Source organism: Physeter macrocephalus, chromosome 17 (assembly GCF_002837175.3).
Source record: "Physeter macrocephalus isolate SW-GA chromosome 17, ASM283717v5, whole genome shotgun sequence".
Taxonomy (NCBI): Eukaryota; Metazoa; Chordata; class Mammalia; order Artiodactyla; family Physeteridae; genus Physeter; species Physeter macrocephalus.
Genome location: NC_041230.1, coordinates 8,110,364 through 8,129,879, shown reverse-complemented (window position 1 = coordinate 8,129,879; position 19,516 = coordinate 8,110,364). Strand labels below are relative to the sequence as shown.

The following is a 19,516-nucleotide window of genomic DNA, read 5'->3' as shown; positions in this document are numbered from 1 at the left end:
TGATTCGGGGGCTCTGGCACAGGCTGGGGGGAGGGAGGGGCACGGATGCGGGGCGAGCCTGTGGCGGCAGAGGCCGGCGTGACGCTGCACCGGCCCGAGGCGCGCCGCGCGTTCTCCCGGGGAAGCTGTCCCTAGATCCTGGGACCCCGGCAGTGGCGGGCTGCACAGGCTCCCGGGAGGGGTGGTGTGGAGAGTGACCTGTGCTCACACACAGGCCTCTTGGTGGCGGCAGCAGCAAACCTAGCGTCCCACACCCGTCTCTGCTGTCCGCGCCGACAGCCGCGGCTCGCACCCGTTTCTGGAGCTCCTTTACGCGGTGCCCTTAATCCCCTCTCCTTGCGCCCCAGGAAGCAAAGAGGCAAGAAAAAGTCTCCTGTCTCTTCGGCAGCTCCGCGCCCGTTTCTGGAGCTCCTTTACGCAGTGCGCTTAATCTCCTCTCGCACCAGCAATACAATGGAATATTATCCAGCCATAAAAAAGAGGAAATCTTACTATTTGTGAAAACATGGATGTACCTTGAGGGCATTATGCTGAGTGGAATAAGTCAGAGAAAGACAAATACCATGTGATCTCACTTATGTGGTATCTAAAAACACAAACTAACCCACCCCACACACAAAAAAATCCAAGCTTATAGCTCTAGGGAACAGATTGGTGGTTGCCAGAGGGGAGGGGAGGGGGGAGGTGGAGAGGGAAGGGGGGTGAAATGAGTGAAGGGGGTCAAAATGTACAAACTTCCAGTTATAAAATAAATCATGGGCATATAATGTACAGCAGGCCAACTATAGTTAAAAATAGTCTGTATTGTATATTTGAAAGTTGCTGAGAGTAGATCTTAAAAGTTCTCATCACAAGAAAAAAATTTTGTAACTATGTAAGGTGATGAGTATTAGCTAGACTTATTGTGGTAATCATTTTGCAATGTATACAAATATCAAATCATTGTGCTGTATACCTGAAACTAATATAATATTATATGTCAATTATACCTCAATTTAAAAAAAAGACTGTATAAAAAGGAAACTCTATGCCCAAGTAATTTCACAGGTGAAATAGCAAACATCTAAGGAAGAAGTTATAACAATTCTATATAAACTCTTCCAGAAAATAGAGGAGGAGGAACACTTTCCAACTTATTTTATGAAACAGGTTTACCGTGCTACCAAAACCAGACAGACATTACAAGAAAAGAAAACTACAGACCAGTATTTTCACAGACTTAGAAACAAAAATCCTCAATATTGAATTGAAAAATTGAATTAAGCAGTATATAAAAAGATAATATATCATGACTAAATGGATTCATCTTGGGAAGGCAAGATGAACTTCAAGTTCATTATTTGAAAATCAGTAATTGTAGTGCACCATAATATGAGACTGAAGAAGAATCATATGATTATCTCAATAGATGCAGAAAAAGTACTTGACAAAATTCAGCATTTACTCATGAAAAAAATCTCAGCAAACTAGGAATAGAAGGGAACATTCTTTACATTCTGAAAAAAACAACAGCAGACAGAAACCAACTAGAGCTAACATTATAGTTAATGGTGAGATACTGAATGCTTTACCCCTAAGATTGGGAACAAGGCCAGGATATCCTCTGTCAACACCATTATTCACCATCTTACTGGAAATCCTAGCCAGTGAACAAAGCAAGATAAAGGCATAAAGGTATACAAATTGGAAAACAGAAATACAACTTTCTGTTTGTAGACAACATGATTCTCTAAATAGAAAACACCAAAGAACTATAAAAAACTCCTGGAATGGGCTTCCCTGGTGGCACAGTGGTTAAGAATCCGCCTGCCAACACAGGGGACACGGGTTCGAGCCCTGGTCTGGGAAGATCCCACATGCCGCAGAGCAACTAAGCCCCTGCGCCACAACTACTGACTGAGCCTGCACTCTAGAGCCTGCAAGCCACAACTACTGAAGCCCGTGCACCTGGAGCCCATGCTCCACAACAAGAGAAGACACCGCAATGAGAAGCCCACGCACTGCAATGAAAAGTAGCTGCCACTCACCACAACTAGAGAAAGCCCGTGCGCAGCAACAAAGACCCAACGCAGCCAAAAATAAATAAAAAATAATTAAATTTATATTAAAAAAACTCCTAGAACTACCAAGTGACTTTAGCATGGTTGCAGGATACATAATGAGTATACAAAGTCTGTTATTTTTATATACCAGCAATGAACAATTGGAATTTGAATTTTTTATGGAATTTTTTATGGAAGTATAGTTGACTTACAATGTGTTAATTTTTGCTGTACAGTAATGTGATTCAATTATACATATATGTACATTTTTAATATTCTTTTCCACTATGGTTTATCATAGGATATTGAATATAGTTCCCTGTGTTATATATATAGTAGGACGTTGTTGTTTACCCTTTTTGTATATAATAGATTACATCTGCTAACCCCAACCTCCCACTCCTTCTCTCCCCCCGCCCCTCCTGCTTGGCTACCACAAGTCTGTTATCTATGTCTGTGAGACTGTTTCTGTTTCATAGATAGGTTCACTTGTATCATATTTTAGATTCTATGTATAAGTGATATCATATGGTATTTGTCTTTCTCTTTCTGACTTCACTTAGTATGATAATCTCTAGTTGCATCCATGTTGCTGCTGAAGTAAAATTTTAACTGCCATTTTATTAGCACCCCCAAAATACAATACTTAATAAATCTCACAAAGTATGTACAGGCACTGTATGCTGAAAATGAAAAAAAAACATGATGAAAGAAAATAAATTAAAAATAAATGGAAATGCAGCAACATGGGTGGACTTAGAGATTAGCATGTGAAGTGAACTAAGTCAGAAACAGAAAGACAAATACCATAATGAAGGGGTGTTCTGCGGGTTGTCCTCCACTTCATGTTAGTGTTAATAGGTCTGCTACTAGTACTCAAAATAGGCACTGGCTGAGAGGTGGAAATGTTATGCTTCGTTGTTTGGATGTGTGAAGAATTGGGATAAATGCTAGAATTAAGATTGAAAAGATTAGGGCTAATACTCCTTCTAGTTTATTAGGAATTTATCGTAGAATTACATGTGCAAATAGAAAATATCACCCTGGCTTGATATGAGGTGGTGTGTTGAGAGCGTTTGCTGGAGTGTAGTTGTCTGGGTCTCCTAGTAGGTTGGGTAAAAATAGCACTAATATTATTAGTATTAAAATTAGTAACAAGGCACCTAAGATGTCTCTGATTGTACAGTAGGGGTGAAATGAATTTTGCCTGTATCAGATGAGATTCCTATGGGATTATTGGAGCCTGTCTTATGGAGGAATAGTAAGTAGACAGCTGCTAGTGCTGCAATTATAAATGGGAGAATAAAATGGAAGGCAAAGAATCGTGTAAGAGTTGCTTTATCTACTGAAAAGCCACCTCAGATTCATTTGACGAGGCTTGTGTGGATACATGGGATTGCTGAGAGGAGAACAGTATTAACTGTTGCTCCTCAGAATATTTGTCCTCAAGGTAAGACATAGCCCATGAATGCTGTAGCTATGACTGTAAATAATAAGATGATTCCAGTGTTCCATGTTTCTGAAAAGGTATAGGATCTGGGACTCCCCTGGTGGTCCAGTGGTAAAGAATCCACCTTCCAATGCAGGGGACATGGGTTCGATCCCTGGTCGGGGAATTAAGATCCCACATGCCATGGGGTAACTAAGCCCATTTGCCACAACTGCTGAGCTCACGTGCCTCAGTGAGAGAGCCCACGTGCCACAAACTACAGAGCCCACGTGCTCACCCGAGGGCCACAACTACAGAGCCCATGTGCCCTGGAGCCCACACGCCCCAACTAGAGAGAGAAAACACACACCACAATTAGAGAGAAGCCTAAGCACTACAACGAAGAGCCCACGCGCCGTAACAAAAGATCCTGCATGCCTCAACGAAGATCCCGCGTGCTGCAACTAAGACCCGATGCAGCCCAAAAAATTAAAAAAGAAGAAAATAAATAAAATAAGTAAATATTTTTAAAAGGTGTAGGATCCATAGTATAATCCTTGTCCTACATGAATAAACAGGCAAATGAAAAAGATGGAGGCTCCATTTGCATGTAGATATCGGATAATTCATCCATAGTTTACTTCTCGGATATGTGTTACTGATTAAAATGTGGTTATTGTATCTGATGTATAATGTATTGCTAGAATAAGCCTGTCAAGATTTGTAGAACTAGGGAATTCCCTGGTGTCCAGTGGTTAGGACCCTGTGCTCTCACTGCTGAGGGCCCAGGTTCAATCCCTGGTTAGGGAACTAAGATCCCTGCAAGACAGGGCGGGGATCTTTTTGAGGCAGGGCCAAAGAAAACCCAGAAAAAAACAAAAACAAATGCCCAGTAGGGAACCAAAATTTCATCATGATGAAATGTTTGATGGAGCTGGGAAATCAATAAATGCATTGTTAATTTTTGTTAACGGATGATTTTCAGATGTTGGTCATTAAGTGTTCTTATGGTTGAAATACAGTGATTTTTCATGTCATTGGCCATGGTTAGATTCCATGTAAGAATAATGATAACATACATTGTATTTATTTTAAGCACTATTTTTGTAATTAGTCTTGTGGGTTTTTCTTCAAAACCTTCACCTAGGGCTTCCCTGGTGGTGCAGTGGTTAAGAATCCGCCTGCCAATTCAGGGGACGTGGGTTTGAGCCCTGGTCTGGGAAGATCCCACATGCCGTGGATCAACTAAGCCTGTGTACCACAACTACTGAGCCTGCACTCTAGAGCCTGTGAGCCACAACTACTGAAGCCCGCATGCCTAGAGCCCATGCTCCACAACAAGAGAAGCCACCGCAATGGAAAGCCTGCACACCTCAATGAAGAGTAGCCCCCTCTCCCCACAACTAGAGAAAGCCCGCGCACAACAACAAAGACCCAAAACAGCCAAAAATAAATAAAATAAAATAAATTAATTAAAAAAACAAAAAAACACCTATTTATGGTGGACTTGGGTTGATTGTGGGTGGTGGTTTTGGTTGTGGGATTGTGTTGAATTTTGGTGGTTCGTTTTTGGGTCTAATAGCATTTTTTATTTATTTAGGGGGAATGTTGGTAGTATTTGCTTGTATGACAGCTATGACTACTGAGCAGTATCCTGAAGTTTGAGTTTCTAATAAGACCGTTCTAGGTATATTTCTTTCAGAGTTGATAGAATTTTTAATAGTATTCTATGTTTTAAAGCAGCGACCCCCAACCTTTTTGGCACCAGGTACCAGTTTCGTAGAAGACAATTTTTCTATGGTCGGGGGGTAGGGGGGTGGGGGATGGTTCAGGTGGTAATGTGAGCGATGGGGAGGAGCAGATGAAGTTTCTCTCACTTGCCTACCACTCACCTCCTGCCGTGCTGCCCGGTCCCTAACAGGCCGTGGACCGGTCCCAGTCCATGGCCCGGGGGTTGGGGACCCCTGTTTTAAAGGATGAAGAAGTGGAGATTGTATTTAAGTTTAATGGACTAAGGGATTGCGTAATTTATGATACGGGTGATTCTGGGTTATTTTAGTGAAGAGGCTATAGGAATTGTGACATTGTATAGCTCTGGTACTTGATTAGTAATTGTTACCCGTTGATCATTGCTTATTGGTGTTGTTGTTATTATAGAGGTTACTCGTGGTAATTGAACAGAATTATGCTTAGGGTGAGGGTAATGAGGAATGAAAGAAAATATAGTTTGATTAGGCCTTTTTGGTCTGATACTAGCATAGAAATTTTTATTTGAATAAGGGAAGTATTTTTTGGTAGATACTTTCTAGTCAGATTAAACCTAGGAAGGCTGATGTGATTTTTGGCTTGCTTATAAATTTAAGTATGGTGGGAAGTTGTGTATAATAATGGAGAAATACCCTAGGAGGTTGGAAAATTTGAAGAAATTTGAAGGGTACTTAAATTTTAAGGTTTGTGTGGTGAGGTTGATTTCAGTGCCAGATGGTTATAGCAAGGGCAGTTAGTTTCAAATAATAAGGTATAGTTATTTGTGGAATTGTTGTTGGGGGAATATTGTTGGAGATAAGAAATCCAGAGAAAATACTTCCAGTTAGTAAACATTTAATACAATTGATTAGGAGTGGGTTGTTTTCATTAATTAGAATTAAAGTGGAAAAGTTTGTCCTAATAGTGCAAAGAGAATAATGTGAGTGATATAGACAATTGTAAGGGATGTGGTGACGAGAGTTATTAGTAGGGCTCAGGTGTTGGTATATGACATGTTGGCGATTTTGATGATTAGGTCTTTAGAGTAGAATCCTGTGAGGAAGTGTATTCCTGTCAGTGCGAGACTTCAATAATAAGGGCTGTTGTGGTAAAAGGTATTGCTTTAAATAAACCTGTCTTCTGAATGTCTTGCTCATCATTTAGGCTATGAATAATGGATCTAGAGCCTGTAAATAGTATGGCCTTGAAAAAGGCATGTGTGCAAATATGGAGAAATGCTAAGTAAGGCTGGTTAATACCGATTGTTACTATTATAAGGCCTAATTGGCTTGAAATAGAGATGGCAAGAATTTTTAAATGTCATTTTGGGTAAGAGTGCATACTGCTGTAAATAATGTGGTAATATTACATAATATTGTACATAATATTGTTGTTTGGATACATAATATTGTTGTTTGGATAAATTTATTATTCTCTGTTAAAGGGTAAAAGCGGATAAGTAGAAAAGTACCTGCTACAACTATTCTTGAGTGGAGTAGGGCTGAGACGGGAGTAGGGCCTTCTATTGCTGGGGGAAGTCATTTGTGATGCCAAATTGGGTGGATTTTTCAGTTGTGGCCAATACAATTCCTGTTAGAGGCAGGTTTGGGTGATTTAGGTTAAGTATAAATATTTATTGTAGGTCTCATGCATTTAAGTTAAATAGGAATCAAGCTACTGATAATAATAAATCCAATATCTCCAATACGATTATATAAAACTGGTTGGAGAGTGGCTGTATTTGTGTCTGCTCATCCATGTTGTCACCCGATAAGTAGAAAAGATATAATTCCAACTCCTCTGATGCAATGAAAAGCTGGAAAAGATTGTTAGCAGTGACAAGAATTAGTATTGTGATAAGAAAAAAGAGTATTTAAAGAATCGATTGATGTTAGGATCTGAGTGCATATATCAGATTGAAAATTCTATAATAGATCATGTGACAGATAATGCTACTGGCACAGATATTATTGAGAAAGAGTCTGAAGCTAAGTGATAATTTAAGGGTTTGGGTAGTAATTCAATGTCAGCTTGAGATAATTCTTTCTTGTCCTGTGTGAATGAATATTATTGTTGGAATTAAGCTGGTGATAAAAGCATATGAAATAGTGGTTTTTACATAGGATCGATATATGTTACTTTTGTAGATGTTGGTGTTTGTTATTATGATTGGTATTGTTAGTATAAATAGTGTAACTAGTGTGACAGAGGTAAATAAGTTTATTACTTCTGTTTTGAGTTGCACCAACTTTTTGGTCCCTAAGACCAATGGATCAGTACTATCCTTTAAAAGCTTGAAAAAGCCATACTGTTAGATATGGAGGCATGAATTAGCAGTTCTTGCATACTTTTTTGGTAAACAAGAAGGTTTAGTCTTCCGTTACTAGATTCACAATCTAGTGTTTTTTAAAACTATATTTACAGTTCAAGGGCCATAAAATGATTTTGGGACTTAACGATAGAGTAAGAGAGGTAAAATGTGAAGAGTTATGAGGGCACTTTCTCGTATGGATGATGGCTTAATATTATTGATAGGGTTTGTATATGTGCCTTGTTGTGGTATGGTTAACATATATAGAGAGTATAAGGCAGTAATAACTATACTAATTTCTGTTAGGATAATGGTTACATTTGATCATGAGAAGGATGATACTACTACAAATAGTTCTCCAATTAGCTTAATAGTTGGGAGTAGAGCTAGGTTTGTTAGGCTTGCTAGTAGTCATCACATTGCTACTAATGGAGGAATGTTTGTAGACCTCTGGCTAGATTTATCTGGCTGTGAATTTGATAGTAATTTGAATTTGTGAGGCAGAATGATATGAATGATGTGAGGCCATGGACAATTATTAGAGCAGTGGCTCCTATATAACTTCAAGGTGTTTGGATAAGAATGGCTACAAAAACAAGTGCTATGTGACCGACAGAATAATATGTGATAAGTGACTTTATGTCTGTTCGGCATAAACAAATTGAACTCGTTATGATTATTCCTCATAAGGAGAGTATGAGAAAAGGGTATGCTATGAAATCTGTTAATGGGTTTAGTATTGTTGTAATTCATAATATACCATAGCCTCCGAGTTTTAGTAGTATGGCTGCAAGGACTATGGATCCTGCAATGGGGGCTTCTACATAATGCTTTAGGTAATCAAAGGTGAAGGCTGTAAGGGGTATTTTACTATAAAGCCTATTATACAGACTAGTCATATGAAAATGTTGGATAAGGAGATGGATATTGCTTGTGTTCAATATTGAAGTATTAGAAAATTTAGTGAGCCTGTGATATTTTGAATATGTACTAGTGCTACTAAGAGTGGAAGCGATCCTACTAGTGTATAAAATAAGAAATAAACTCCTGCATTAAATCGTTCAGTTTGATTACCCCATTGGGTAATGTTAATAAGTGTCGGAACTAGTGTTGCTTCAAATAAAATATAAAATAAGGTTAATTCTATGGCAGTGAGTGTTATAATTAGGAATATTTGTAATATAATTAGCACGGTAATATATAATTTTTTGAGTTAATGATTGAATAGGTGAACTTGGCTGGCTATTAGTATTAATGGGAAGAATCATGTTAAAATTAGTAATGGTGCTGATAAGGAGTCGGAAAAAAATTATTGAAAAGTTGAGGCTATTGTCATTAAATTGATTAAGAAGTAAAGGCTCATGAGACTAATTAATAAGCTGTGGACTGTGGTATTAATTCAGATTATGCTGTTCTTTGATAGTCATGTTAGTGGTGTTAGTATAATTATAGGAATAATAATTTTTAACGTTGGAGGAGATTAAGATTTTGTACATAATCAGTGCCGTATATGTTTGATACTATTACTAGTAAGGACAGTCCAAGTGCGGCTTTGAAAGCTGTGAATACTAGCAGAACAATTGGCATTATGCTGGCTGGGGTAGAATGTGTATTTAGAATGATCAGGCTTGCTATGACCAGGTTGCTATTATGCCTTCTAGGCATAATAGTGAAGATATTAGGTGAGATCGATATATTAATAATCCTATAAGAGATACTGTGAATGCTATAATAATATTTATATATACTAAAGACACTTGGTAGTGAACTTAATCATAATCTAACAAGTCAAAATAATTTATTTTAGTTTAAACTAACTACCATATTCAGTTCATTCTAGTCCTTTTTGGTTAGGCTAGGCTGTTGCTTGTAATAAAATTAGGAATAAAGCTATAATGAGTGTTGTTTTTAGATTATTTGTCTGAGATGCTCAGGGTAAGGGTAAAAGGAGAGCAATTTCTAAGTCGAAAAGGAGGAATGTAATGGCTACTAGGAAAAATTTTATTGAAAATGGTACATGTGTTGATCCTATAGGGTCAAACCCACATTCATAAGAACTTGTTTTTTTCTGTGTAAATATTTAATTGGGGAAGTCAGAATGCAATTAATACAATTAGTGAGGCTAGTGCTATGTTTGTAATTAATGTCAGTATTAGATTTATTATTCTTTTTTGGATTATACTGAAACTGACTGGAAGTCAACTGTACTGTTTAATACTAAAAGAATAAGATCCTCATCAATAAATGGATATGTAAAGGAATAGTCATACTACATCTACAAAATGTCAATATCAGGCAGCAGCTTTGAAGCCAAAATGATGGTTAGATGAGAAGTGATATTTTAATTGATGTAAGAAGCAAATGATAAGGAAAGTAGAGCCATAATTACGTGTAATCTGTGGAATCCTGTAGCTATGAAGAAAGTTGAAATTGTAAAGGATGTTTCTTAGTATTCTAAGGCCTGTAGACTTGTAAAATGAAAGCCTAGGGCAATTGTAATAAGAGCTTATAATATGTGTTTACAGTTTCCTTCTGTGAGGCTGTGGTGGGCTCAGGTAATGGATACCCTTAATACAAAGGTATTAAGAAGTGTTACTTCTAATGGATTTAGGGGATGGATGCCTGTTGGTGGTCAGCATCCACCTAGTTCAGGTGTAGGGGTAAGGCTTGAGTGATAGAAGGCTCAAAAAAAAAGCCAGTAAAAAAGAGGACTTCTGAAATAATAAGATTATTCCATATCGAAGTCCTTTTTGAACAACTGATGTATAATGGCCTTGGAAAATGCTTTCTTGGATGATGTCTCATCATCATTAATATGTTGTTAGGGCCTAGTGATAATAATGTTGAATTGAAGTGAAATCATGTAGTTAGGCCTGATGTTATTATTAAAAGGGCTGAGAGAGCTCCTATAAGGGGTCAGGGACTGGGATTTACTATGTGATATGCATAGGTTTGGTGGGTCATTGTGTATTGTCATGTAGATAAAGCTTTACTAGTAAGGTAAACGCATAAGCTTGAATTATGGCAGTGGCGATTTCGAGGATAGTAAGTAATACAAGGATAATAAATGTAATGAGGGCTGTGATGGTGCTAATAGTCAGCAATGCTAGAGTCACTCCTCCAATTAAATGAATAATAGATGTGATGCTGTGATGTTAGCTGTTAATTGTACGGCTAAAGCTATTGGTTGAGAATGAATAAGCTAATAGTTTCGATGATTACTAGTATAGGAATAAGAGGAACTGGTGCTCCTTGTGGTAGAAAATGAGCTAAGGATGCTTTTGTTTTATGACAAAAGCCTGTAATTACAGTTCCTGCCCATTGGGGAATTGCTATTCCTAGATTTATTGAATTGTGTAGTAGGTGTAAATGAATGTGGTAATAGTCCTAATAGATTTGTTGATCCAATAAATAAGATGAGTGATATTAGTATTAGTGCTCAGGTTTGTCCTTTGTGATTGTGAATAACTATTATTTGTTTCAGTGTTAGCTGAACTAGTCATTGTTGAATAGAAATTATACGATTATTGATGAGTTGATTAGGTGTTGGGAGTAAAATGCTCGGGAATATGATAATTAAGATAATGATAGGAAGTCCTATTATTGTTGGGATAATGAAAGAGGCAAATAGGTTTTCGTTCATTTTTTTTCTCAAGGGATAGGTTGTTTTTGTATTTTGGTAGACATCAACTCTGGGTTTGAATAATATATTTTGAAATTTTTAGTTGGAATATAAATAGTAGAATTATTGATAGAATAATAATCTTGTTGATATAGCCAGTTGTATCATATCATTAGGGGAGTTTTAACTCCCAGTCTTTTTTTTTTTTTCTTAAGGTATTTTTATTTATTTATTTATTTATTTATTGGCTGCATTGGGTCTTTTTGTTTGTTTGTTTGTTTTTTGTTTTTTTGTGGTACGCGGGCTTCTCACTGTTGTGGCCTCTCCCGTTGCGGAGCACAGGCTTCGGACGCACAGGCTCAGTGGCCATGGCTCACGGGCCCAGCCGCTCCGCGGCATGTGGGATCTGCCCGGACCGGGGCACGAACCCGTGTCCCCTGCATCGGCAGGCGGACTCTCAACCACTGCGCCACCAGGGAAGCCCTGCATTGGGTCTTTGTTGTTGCTCGAGGCTTTCTCTAGTTGAGGCAAGCGGGGGCTACTTTTTGTTGTGGTGCACGGGCTTCTCATTGCGGTGGCTGAGGAGCACGGGCTCTAGGTTCGCGGGCTTCCGTAGTTGTGGCGCAGGGGCTTAGTTGCTCTGCGGCATGTGGGATCTTCCCAGACCAGGGCTCGAACCCATGTCCCCTGTGTTGGCAGGCGGATTCTTAACCACTGTGCCACCAGGGAAGTCCCCCTAACTCCCAGTCTTTAATTTAAAAGGTTAATGCTGTTTAGCTTCTTAATGCATTTATAATATTGATACGGATCATTTTTCAAAGTATTTTAGTGGTACTAAAATGGGTATAAAACTATTATTTGATCCACAAATTTCTGAGCATTGTCCATAATATAGACCTCGTTGTGTTGATATGAGAGTTGTTTGATTTCGGTGTCCTGGAATTGCATATATATTATATCATACATCAGGGGTCCCCAACCCCCGGGCTCCGGACCGGTACTGGTCTGTGGCCTGTTAGGAACCGAGCCGCACAGCAGGAGGTGAGCGGCAGGCAAGCAAGCAAAGCTTCATCTGCCACTCCCCATTGCTCTCATTACCGCCTGAACCATCCCCCCCCGCCACCATCCGTGGAAAAATTTTCTTCCACAGAACCGATCCCTGGTGCCAGAAAGGTTAGGGACCGATGCCACACATAATACATTATATGTATAACCGTGCATTAATTAATTACCCCATGCTTATAAGCGTGTATGTTAACCCAGAGGTCCCCAACCTTTTTGGCACCAGGGACCAGTTTCCTGGAAGACAGGTTTTCCACTGGGGCGTGGGGCGTGATTCAGGCCGTAATGCCAGCGAGCGATGGTTCAGGTGGTAATGCCAGCGATGCGGAGTGCCATGCTCTCGCGCTACTCACCTCCTGCTGTGTGGCCAGGTTCCTAACAGGCCGCGGACCGCCGGGGGATTGGGGACCCCTGCATTAACCTGTTGATAATACGTACTACATTATACGTATAATCATGCATTATTTACCCCATGCTTATAAGCATGTACATTATATTATGAATATTACATAATACATAATATTATTAATCATACATAGTACATTGTTTTATGATTCAGTTCGTATTTGGGAGAAATAATATGTTAATTGTTTTTTAAAAAATCAAATAGTGCTACTAGACTTGTAATAAGAATAAGAAAAACTATATCCTGTTCCTTTTTTCTCCCCATCTCTAATTCCTGTCCCCAGAAAGAATCACTTTCAACTCTTAACTGTGCCTTCTTTTGTTTACTCCATTTTTCCAAATCATATGTTTATCCTGCTATTATTTGACACTTTTCAGATTTAGATTTTTTATACTATGGAAAATAAGAATTAAATGTTCTTACCACCACCAGTACCTCTGATACACATCACTCACACACATAAACTTCTCCTGACTCTTTTCTCAAAATATAAAATCGTCACCATTTTAGTTAAATTCCCATTTAGTTTGTACTTAAAATATTTCTTTTTAAAAGTCTCAATACATTAAAATACCTTAGGTGTGTTGTCAGTTTCATAATTTTCTTGGTGATGTGCTTTCATGAAGCTATATATCTTTCTGCTCCACGTGAACTGTTTATTCTCTGATGCAGAGCTGTTGATAAATTCATGGGGCATCTCCTACATATGTACTCCTATTCCTGTTCATCATATGCATAAGCTCCACATGATGTAGTAGTCATCTTTATACCTGGGGAATGTATATTCTTGGCCTTTCTGATGGCTCCAAGTATCATTTTGCTATAGAGTGACCTTTAATCTACCTTGTGGGTGCAGATTTCTGAAACTGCAAAACAAACCTTGTTTAATGGCTTTTATTCTCTTCTCCAGCTCTGCCTTCTCAGGCCCAGTCCACTCCCAGAAAGAAAAGGAAATGACTGAGTTGCAGGTAAATTTTAAGTAGTATATTTGTTCCCTGCCTTATTTTACAGTGCAGTTTAAGGGAATTACAGTAATCCATACACTAAATTGGAAAATCCTATACAGATAAAACATATTTTCAGAGGAAACAGAGTTGGAAGATTAAGACCAGGAAAGAGTTAAAATATGATTATGCAGAAATGCTTTCATTCAGAGAGATTAAAGTTGGGCTTCAATTTTGAATTTCATTATAATAGGTAAACAAGGGCAGAAAATCATTACATAATTTGCATTGTCCATAAGGATAAAAATGAACATTTATTAGCAGAAGTAAGTTTTTCATTGGCACCTAGGTCAATGAATACATTGTAGTGAGACTTCCCGTAGTTGGTAAACCCAGCTTTTCTAGTGGTCTTTTTTTCTTTTTTAAAAAATAATTTTTAAAGTCTTGGCCATGCCACAAGGCTTGCAGAATCTCAGTTCCCCAACCAGGGGTTAAATCTGGGCTATGGCAGTGAAAGTGCCGAATACTAACCAGTAGACTACTAGGGAACTCCCCACTGATGGTCTGTTTTGATTGAGGATAAGGCAAAGAATATATGTCAAAATAGCCCAGCATTGGAAAGAACGCAAATCAACATCAACAGAAAATGGAATAAATTATAGTATTTCATGCAGTTGGACACTATACACATAAACACACACACACACACACACACACACACACACACACACACACACACACACACACACTCCCCAAAGCAGATTACTGCTACTTATAACAACATAGATAATCTCACAAACGTGTCATAAGAGAAGTCAGAAATAAGAGTACATTCTATGTGATTCCATATATATGAAGTTAGAAAACTAATCTCAGTGATAGAAAATAGTGGTTACCCCTGAAGGGGTATTTACTGGGAAGGGACATGAGGGAATCTTCTACTATGCTGAAAATGCTCTGTATTTTGACCTGAGTGGTAGGTATACAAATACATAAATGTATAAAAATGTCTCAGTTTGTACACTTAAGATTAATGCATTTTACTACATTATTCTATGCTTTCATACCTTATTTTTTTAAAAAACTGAATATCTGAAGAAATAGATGGGCTGTGTCTTTCAAATGACCCTATATAATTATCTTTTTCCGTGTGTGTTTGCTGAGATTCAGCCAGAGTCTGAAGTAATCATTTATGGTAAATTCTTATAATTTTAGTCCACTAGAATGTGAACAAAGAATATGCTTTATTTGGTTTACAGCTGTATCTCCAGCCCCTAGAACAATGCCTGGTATATGTGGTTTTTGTGAATGTTTGTGGTTTTAATGAATTGAATCCATGGTTCCTTATTTCTTCTTCATTTTACTCTTAGAATAAGTAATGTCTGTCTCCTCTTCAAGGACATTTCCTTTTCCTCAGAACTTCATCCTTTTTCTTCAGACTTCCTTTGGGATCTTTCTCTTTCAGATTTATCCTGCACTCTTAGCTATTGAACAAATCTCTCTTTACTGCCTTTTCACCCTTAGCTCAAAGCTTTGCCATCCTGAGATATACCTTTCTTTGACCAGGTGCCCCTATCTAGCAGCTTCTCTGTATCTCTAGTTTTTTCCTTAATTTTCAAAGTGAATACATGTGTTTAACCAGCATAAGCACTGGATCAAGAAATGGAATATTACACTAACACCCATTAGACTCCTGCACCTTTCCCAGGTATTACCCTCACCCCATGGGTAACCACTGTTCAGATTATATCACTATAGATTATTTATGCCTATTTTTAAACTTTATGTAATCTATATACTTTGTGTCTGACTTCTTTTGCTTAATATTTTGTTTGTCAGATTCATGTTGAATCATTGCATGTAAGTAGTTTACTTAATCTTACTACTGTATATTATTTAATTAATGTGAATAAATCATAATTTTATGTATTAGGCATTTAGGTAGTTTTTATTTGGGAACAATTAAAATATTGTTTTCTTGTAGGTTTTTGTTGAACATATGTACATATTTCTTTCTACCAATGTAGAACTTCTGAGTCACAAGTTATGTTTAAGATTACCTTTTATTGATACTGCCAAACAGTTTTCCAAAGTGATTGTCCAAAATTGTACTCTTAACAGTGTATGAGAGTTCTGATTACTGCAAGACAACCATCTTGAGTGTATTTTCTACAGTCACTAGCTGGTTTTTTGGCATGATATCAAACTCATAGGCAGTAAAAAAGAAGCTCAACTAAATTTGAGTACATAAAAATTATATTCTCCTTTTGATACAATCACCATAAAGTAAATTGGCAAAACTTGACAACAATCGTAGTAATACATATGGCAGACCCAATCTGGTATTTAAATACATATTTACAAACCAAATTAAAATCCAATAGAGAGAGGGGGAAGATGGCGGAAGAGTAAGACGCGGAGATCACCTTCCTCCCCACAGATACATCAGAAATACATCTACACGTGGAACAACTCCTACAGAACACCCACTGAATGCTGACAGAAGATCTCAGACCTCCCAAAAGGCAAGAAACTCCCCACGTACCTGGGTAGGGCAAAAGAAAAAAGAATAAACAGAGACAAAAGAATAGGGACGGGACCTGCACCAGTGGTTGGGAGCTGTGAAGGAGGAAAGGTTTCCACACACTAGGAAGCCCCTTCGTGGGGCAGAGACTGCGGGTGGCAGAGGGGGGAGGCTTCGGAGCCGCGGAGGAGAGCACAGCAACAGGGGTGCGGAGGACAAAGCAGAGAGATTCCCGCACAGAGGATCGGTGCCGACCTGGCACTCACCAGTCCGAGAGGCTTGTCTCCTCACCCGCCAGGGCGGGCAGGGGCTGGGAGCTGAGGCTCGGGCTTCGGAGCTTAGATCCCAGGGAGAGGACTGGGGTTGGCGGCGTGAACACAGCCTGAAGGGGTTAGTGCACCACGGCTAGATGGGAGGGAGTCCGGGAGAAGTCTGGAGCTGCCGAAGAGACAAAAGACTTTTTCTTGCCTCTTTATTTCCTGGTGCGCGAGGAGAGGGGATTAAGAGCGCTGCTTAAAGGAACTCCAGAGACGGGCGCAAGCCGCGGCTATCAGCGTGGACCCCAGAGACGGGCATGAGATGCTGAGGCCGCTGCTGCAGCCGCCAGGAAGCCTGTGTGCGAGCACAGGTAACTATCCACACCTCCCCTCCTGGGAGCCTGTGCAGCCCGCCACTGCCAGGGTCCCGTGATCCAGGGACAACTGCCCCGGGAGAATGCGCGGTGTGCCTCAGGCTGGTGCAACGTCATGCTGGCCTCTGCAGCCGCAGGCTCGCCCGGCATCCATACCCCTCCCTCCCCCCGGCCTGAGTGAGCCAGAGCCCCCGAATCAGCAGCTCCTTTAACCCTGTCCTGTCTGAGTGAAGAACAGACGCCCTCAGGCGACCTACATGCAGAGGTGGGGCCAAATCCAAAGCTGAACCCCGGGAGCTGTGCGAGCAAAGAAAAGAAAGGGAAATCTCTCTCAGCAGCCTCAGAAGCAGCGGATTAAAGCTCCACAATCAACTTGATGTATCCTGCATCTGTGGAATACCTGAAGAGACAACGAATCATCCCAAATTGAGGAGGTGGACTTTGAGGGCAAGATATATTATTTTTTCCCCCTTTCCTCTTTTTGTGAGAGTGTATGTGTATGCTTCTGTGTGAGATTCCGTCTGTATAGCTTTGCTTTCACCATTTGTCCTAGGGTTCTGTCTGTCCATTTTTTTTGTTTCTTCACCATTTGTCCCAGGGCTCTGTCTGACCGTTTTTTTTTTTTTTTTTACTTAAAAACTTATTTTTCTTAATAATTATTTTTATTTTTTATTTTAATAAATTTATTGTATTATACTTTACTTTATTTTATCCTCTTTCGTTCATTCTATTTTTTCTCCCTTTTATTCTGAGCCATGTGGATGAAAGGCTCTTGGTGCTCCAGCCAGGAGTCAGTGCTGTGCCTCTGAGGTGGGAGAGCCATTTTCAAGACACTGGTTCACAACAGACCTCCCAGGTCCACGTAATATCAAATGGTGAAAATCTCCCAGAGAACGCCATCTCAATGTCAACACCCAACTTCACTCAAAGACCAGCAAGCTACAGTGCTGGACACCCTATGCCAAACAACTAGCAAGACAGGAACACAACCACACCCATTAGCAGAGAGGCTGCCTAAAATCATAATAAGGCCACAGACACCCCAAAACACACGACCAGAAGTGGACCTGCCCACCAGAAAGACAAGATCCAGCCTCATCCACCAGAACACACGCACTAATCCCCTCCACCAGGAAGCCTACACAACCCACTGAACCAACTTTAGCCACTGGGGACAGACACCAAAAACAATGGGAACTATAAACCTGCAGCCTGCAAAAAGGAGACCCCAAACAGTGAGATAAGCAAAGTGAGAAGATAGAAAAACACACAGCAGATGAAGGAGCAAGATGAAAACCCACCAGACCTAACAAATGAAGAGGAAATAGGCAGTCTACCTGAAAAAAAATTCAGAATAATGATAGTAAAGATGATCCAAAATCTTGGAAATAAAATAGAGAAAATGCAAGAAACATTTAACAAGGACCTAGAAGAACTAAAGAGGAAACAAGCAACGATGAACAACACAATAAATGAAATCAAAAATACTCTAGAAGGGATCAATAGCAGAATAACTGAGGCAGAAGAACGGATAAGTGACCTGGAAGATAAAATAGTGGAAATAACTACTGCAGAGCAGAATAAAGAAAAAAGAATGAAAAGAACTGAGGACAGTCTCAGAGACCTCTGGGACAACATTAAACACACCAACATTCGAATTATAGGGGTCCCAGAAGAAGAAGAGAAAAAGAAAGGGACTGAGAAAATATTTGAAGAGATTATAGTTGAAAACTTCCCTAATATAGGAAAGGAAATAGTCAATCAAGTCCAGGAAGCACAGAGAGTCCCATACAGGATAAACCCAAGGAGAAACACGCCAAGACACATAATAATCAAACTGTCAAAAATTAAATACAAAGAAAACATATTAAAAGCAGCAAGGGAAAAACAACAAATAACACACAAAGGAATCCCCATAAGGTTAACATCGGATCTTTCAGCAGAAACTCTCCAAGCCAGAAGGGAGTGGCAGGACATATTTAAAGTGATGAAGGAAAAAAACCTACAACCAAGATTACTCTACCCAGCAAGGATCTCATTCAGATTTGATGGAGAAATTAAAACCTTTACAGACAAGCAAAAGCTGAGAGAGTTCAGCACCACCAAACCAGCTTTACAACAAATGCTAAAGGAACTTCTCTAGGCAAGAAACACAAGAGAAGGAAAAGACCTACAAGAACAACCCGAAACAATTCAGTAAATGGTAATAGAACCATACATATCGATAATTACCTTAAATGTAAATGGATTAAATGCTCCCACCAAAAGACACAGACTGGCTGAATGGAAACAAAAACAAGACCCATATATATGCTGTCTACAAGAGACCCACTTCAGACCTAGGGACACATACAGACTGAAAGTGAGGGGATGGAAAAAGATATTCCATGCAAATGGAAATCAGAAGAAAGCTGGAGTAGCAATTCTCATATCAGACAAAATAGACTTTAAAGTAAAAACTATAACAAGAGACAAAGAAGGACACTATATAATGATCAAGGGATCGATCCATGAAGAAGATATAACAATTGTAAATATTTATGCACCCAACATAGGAGCACCTCAATACATAAGGCAAATACTAACAGCCATAAAAGGGGAAATCGACAGTAACACAATCATAGTAGGGGACTTTAACACCCCACTTTCACCAATGGACAGATCATCCAAAATGAAAATAAATAAGGAAACACAAGCTTTAAATGATACATTACACAAGATGGACTTAATTGATATTTATAGGACATTCCATCCAAAAACAACAGAATACACATTCTTCTCAAGTGCTCATGGAACACT

The 19,516-nt window shown here is 39.2% G+C and overlaps 1 protein-coding gene across 1 annotated transcript in view; it reads left to right on the top strand.

Moving 5' to 3' along the window:
• LOC102991617 (zinc finger protein 569) overlaps positions 1-19,516 on the top strand; it is an 83,949-nt gene that overhangs the window by 26,589 nt on the left and 37,844 nt on the right. Inside the window, exon 3 of the mRNA XM_028478102.2 lies at positions 13,529-13,586. Within this exon, the coding sequence (XP_028333903.1) occupies positions 13,529-13,586 (58 nt within the window). The remainder of the gene's footprint in view (positions 1-13,528; positions 13,587-19,516) is intronic.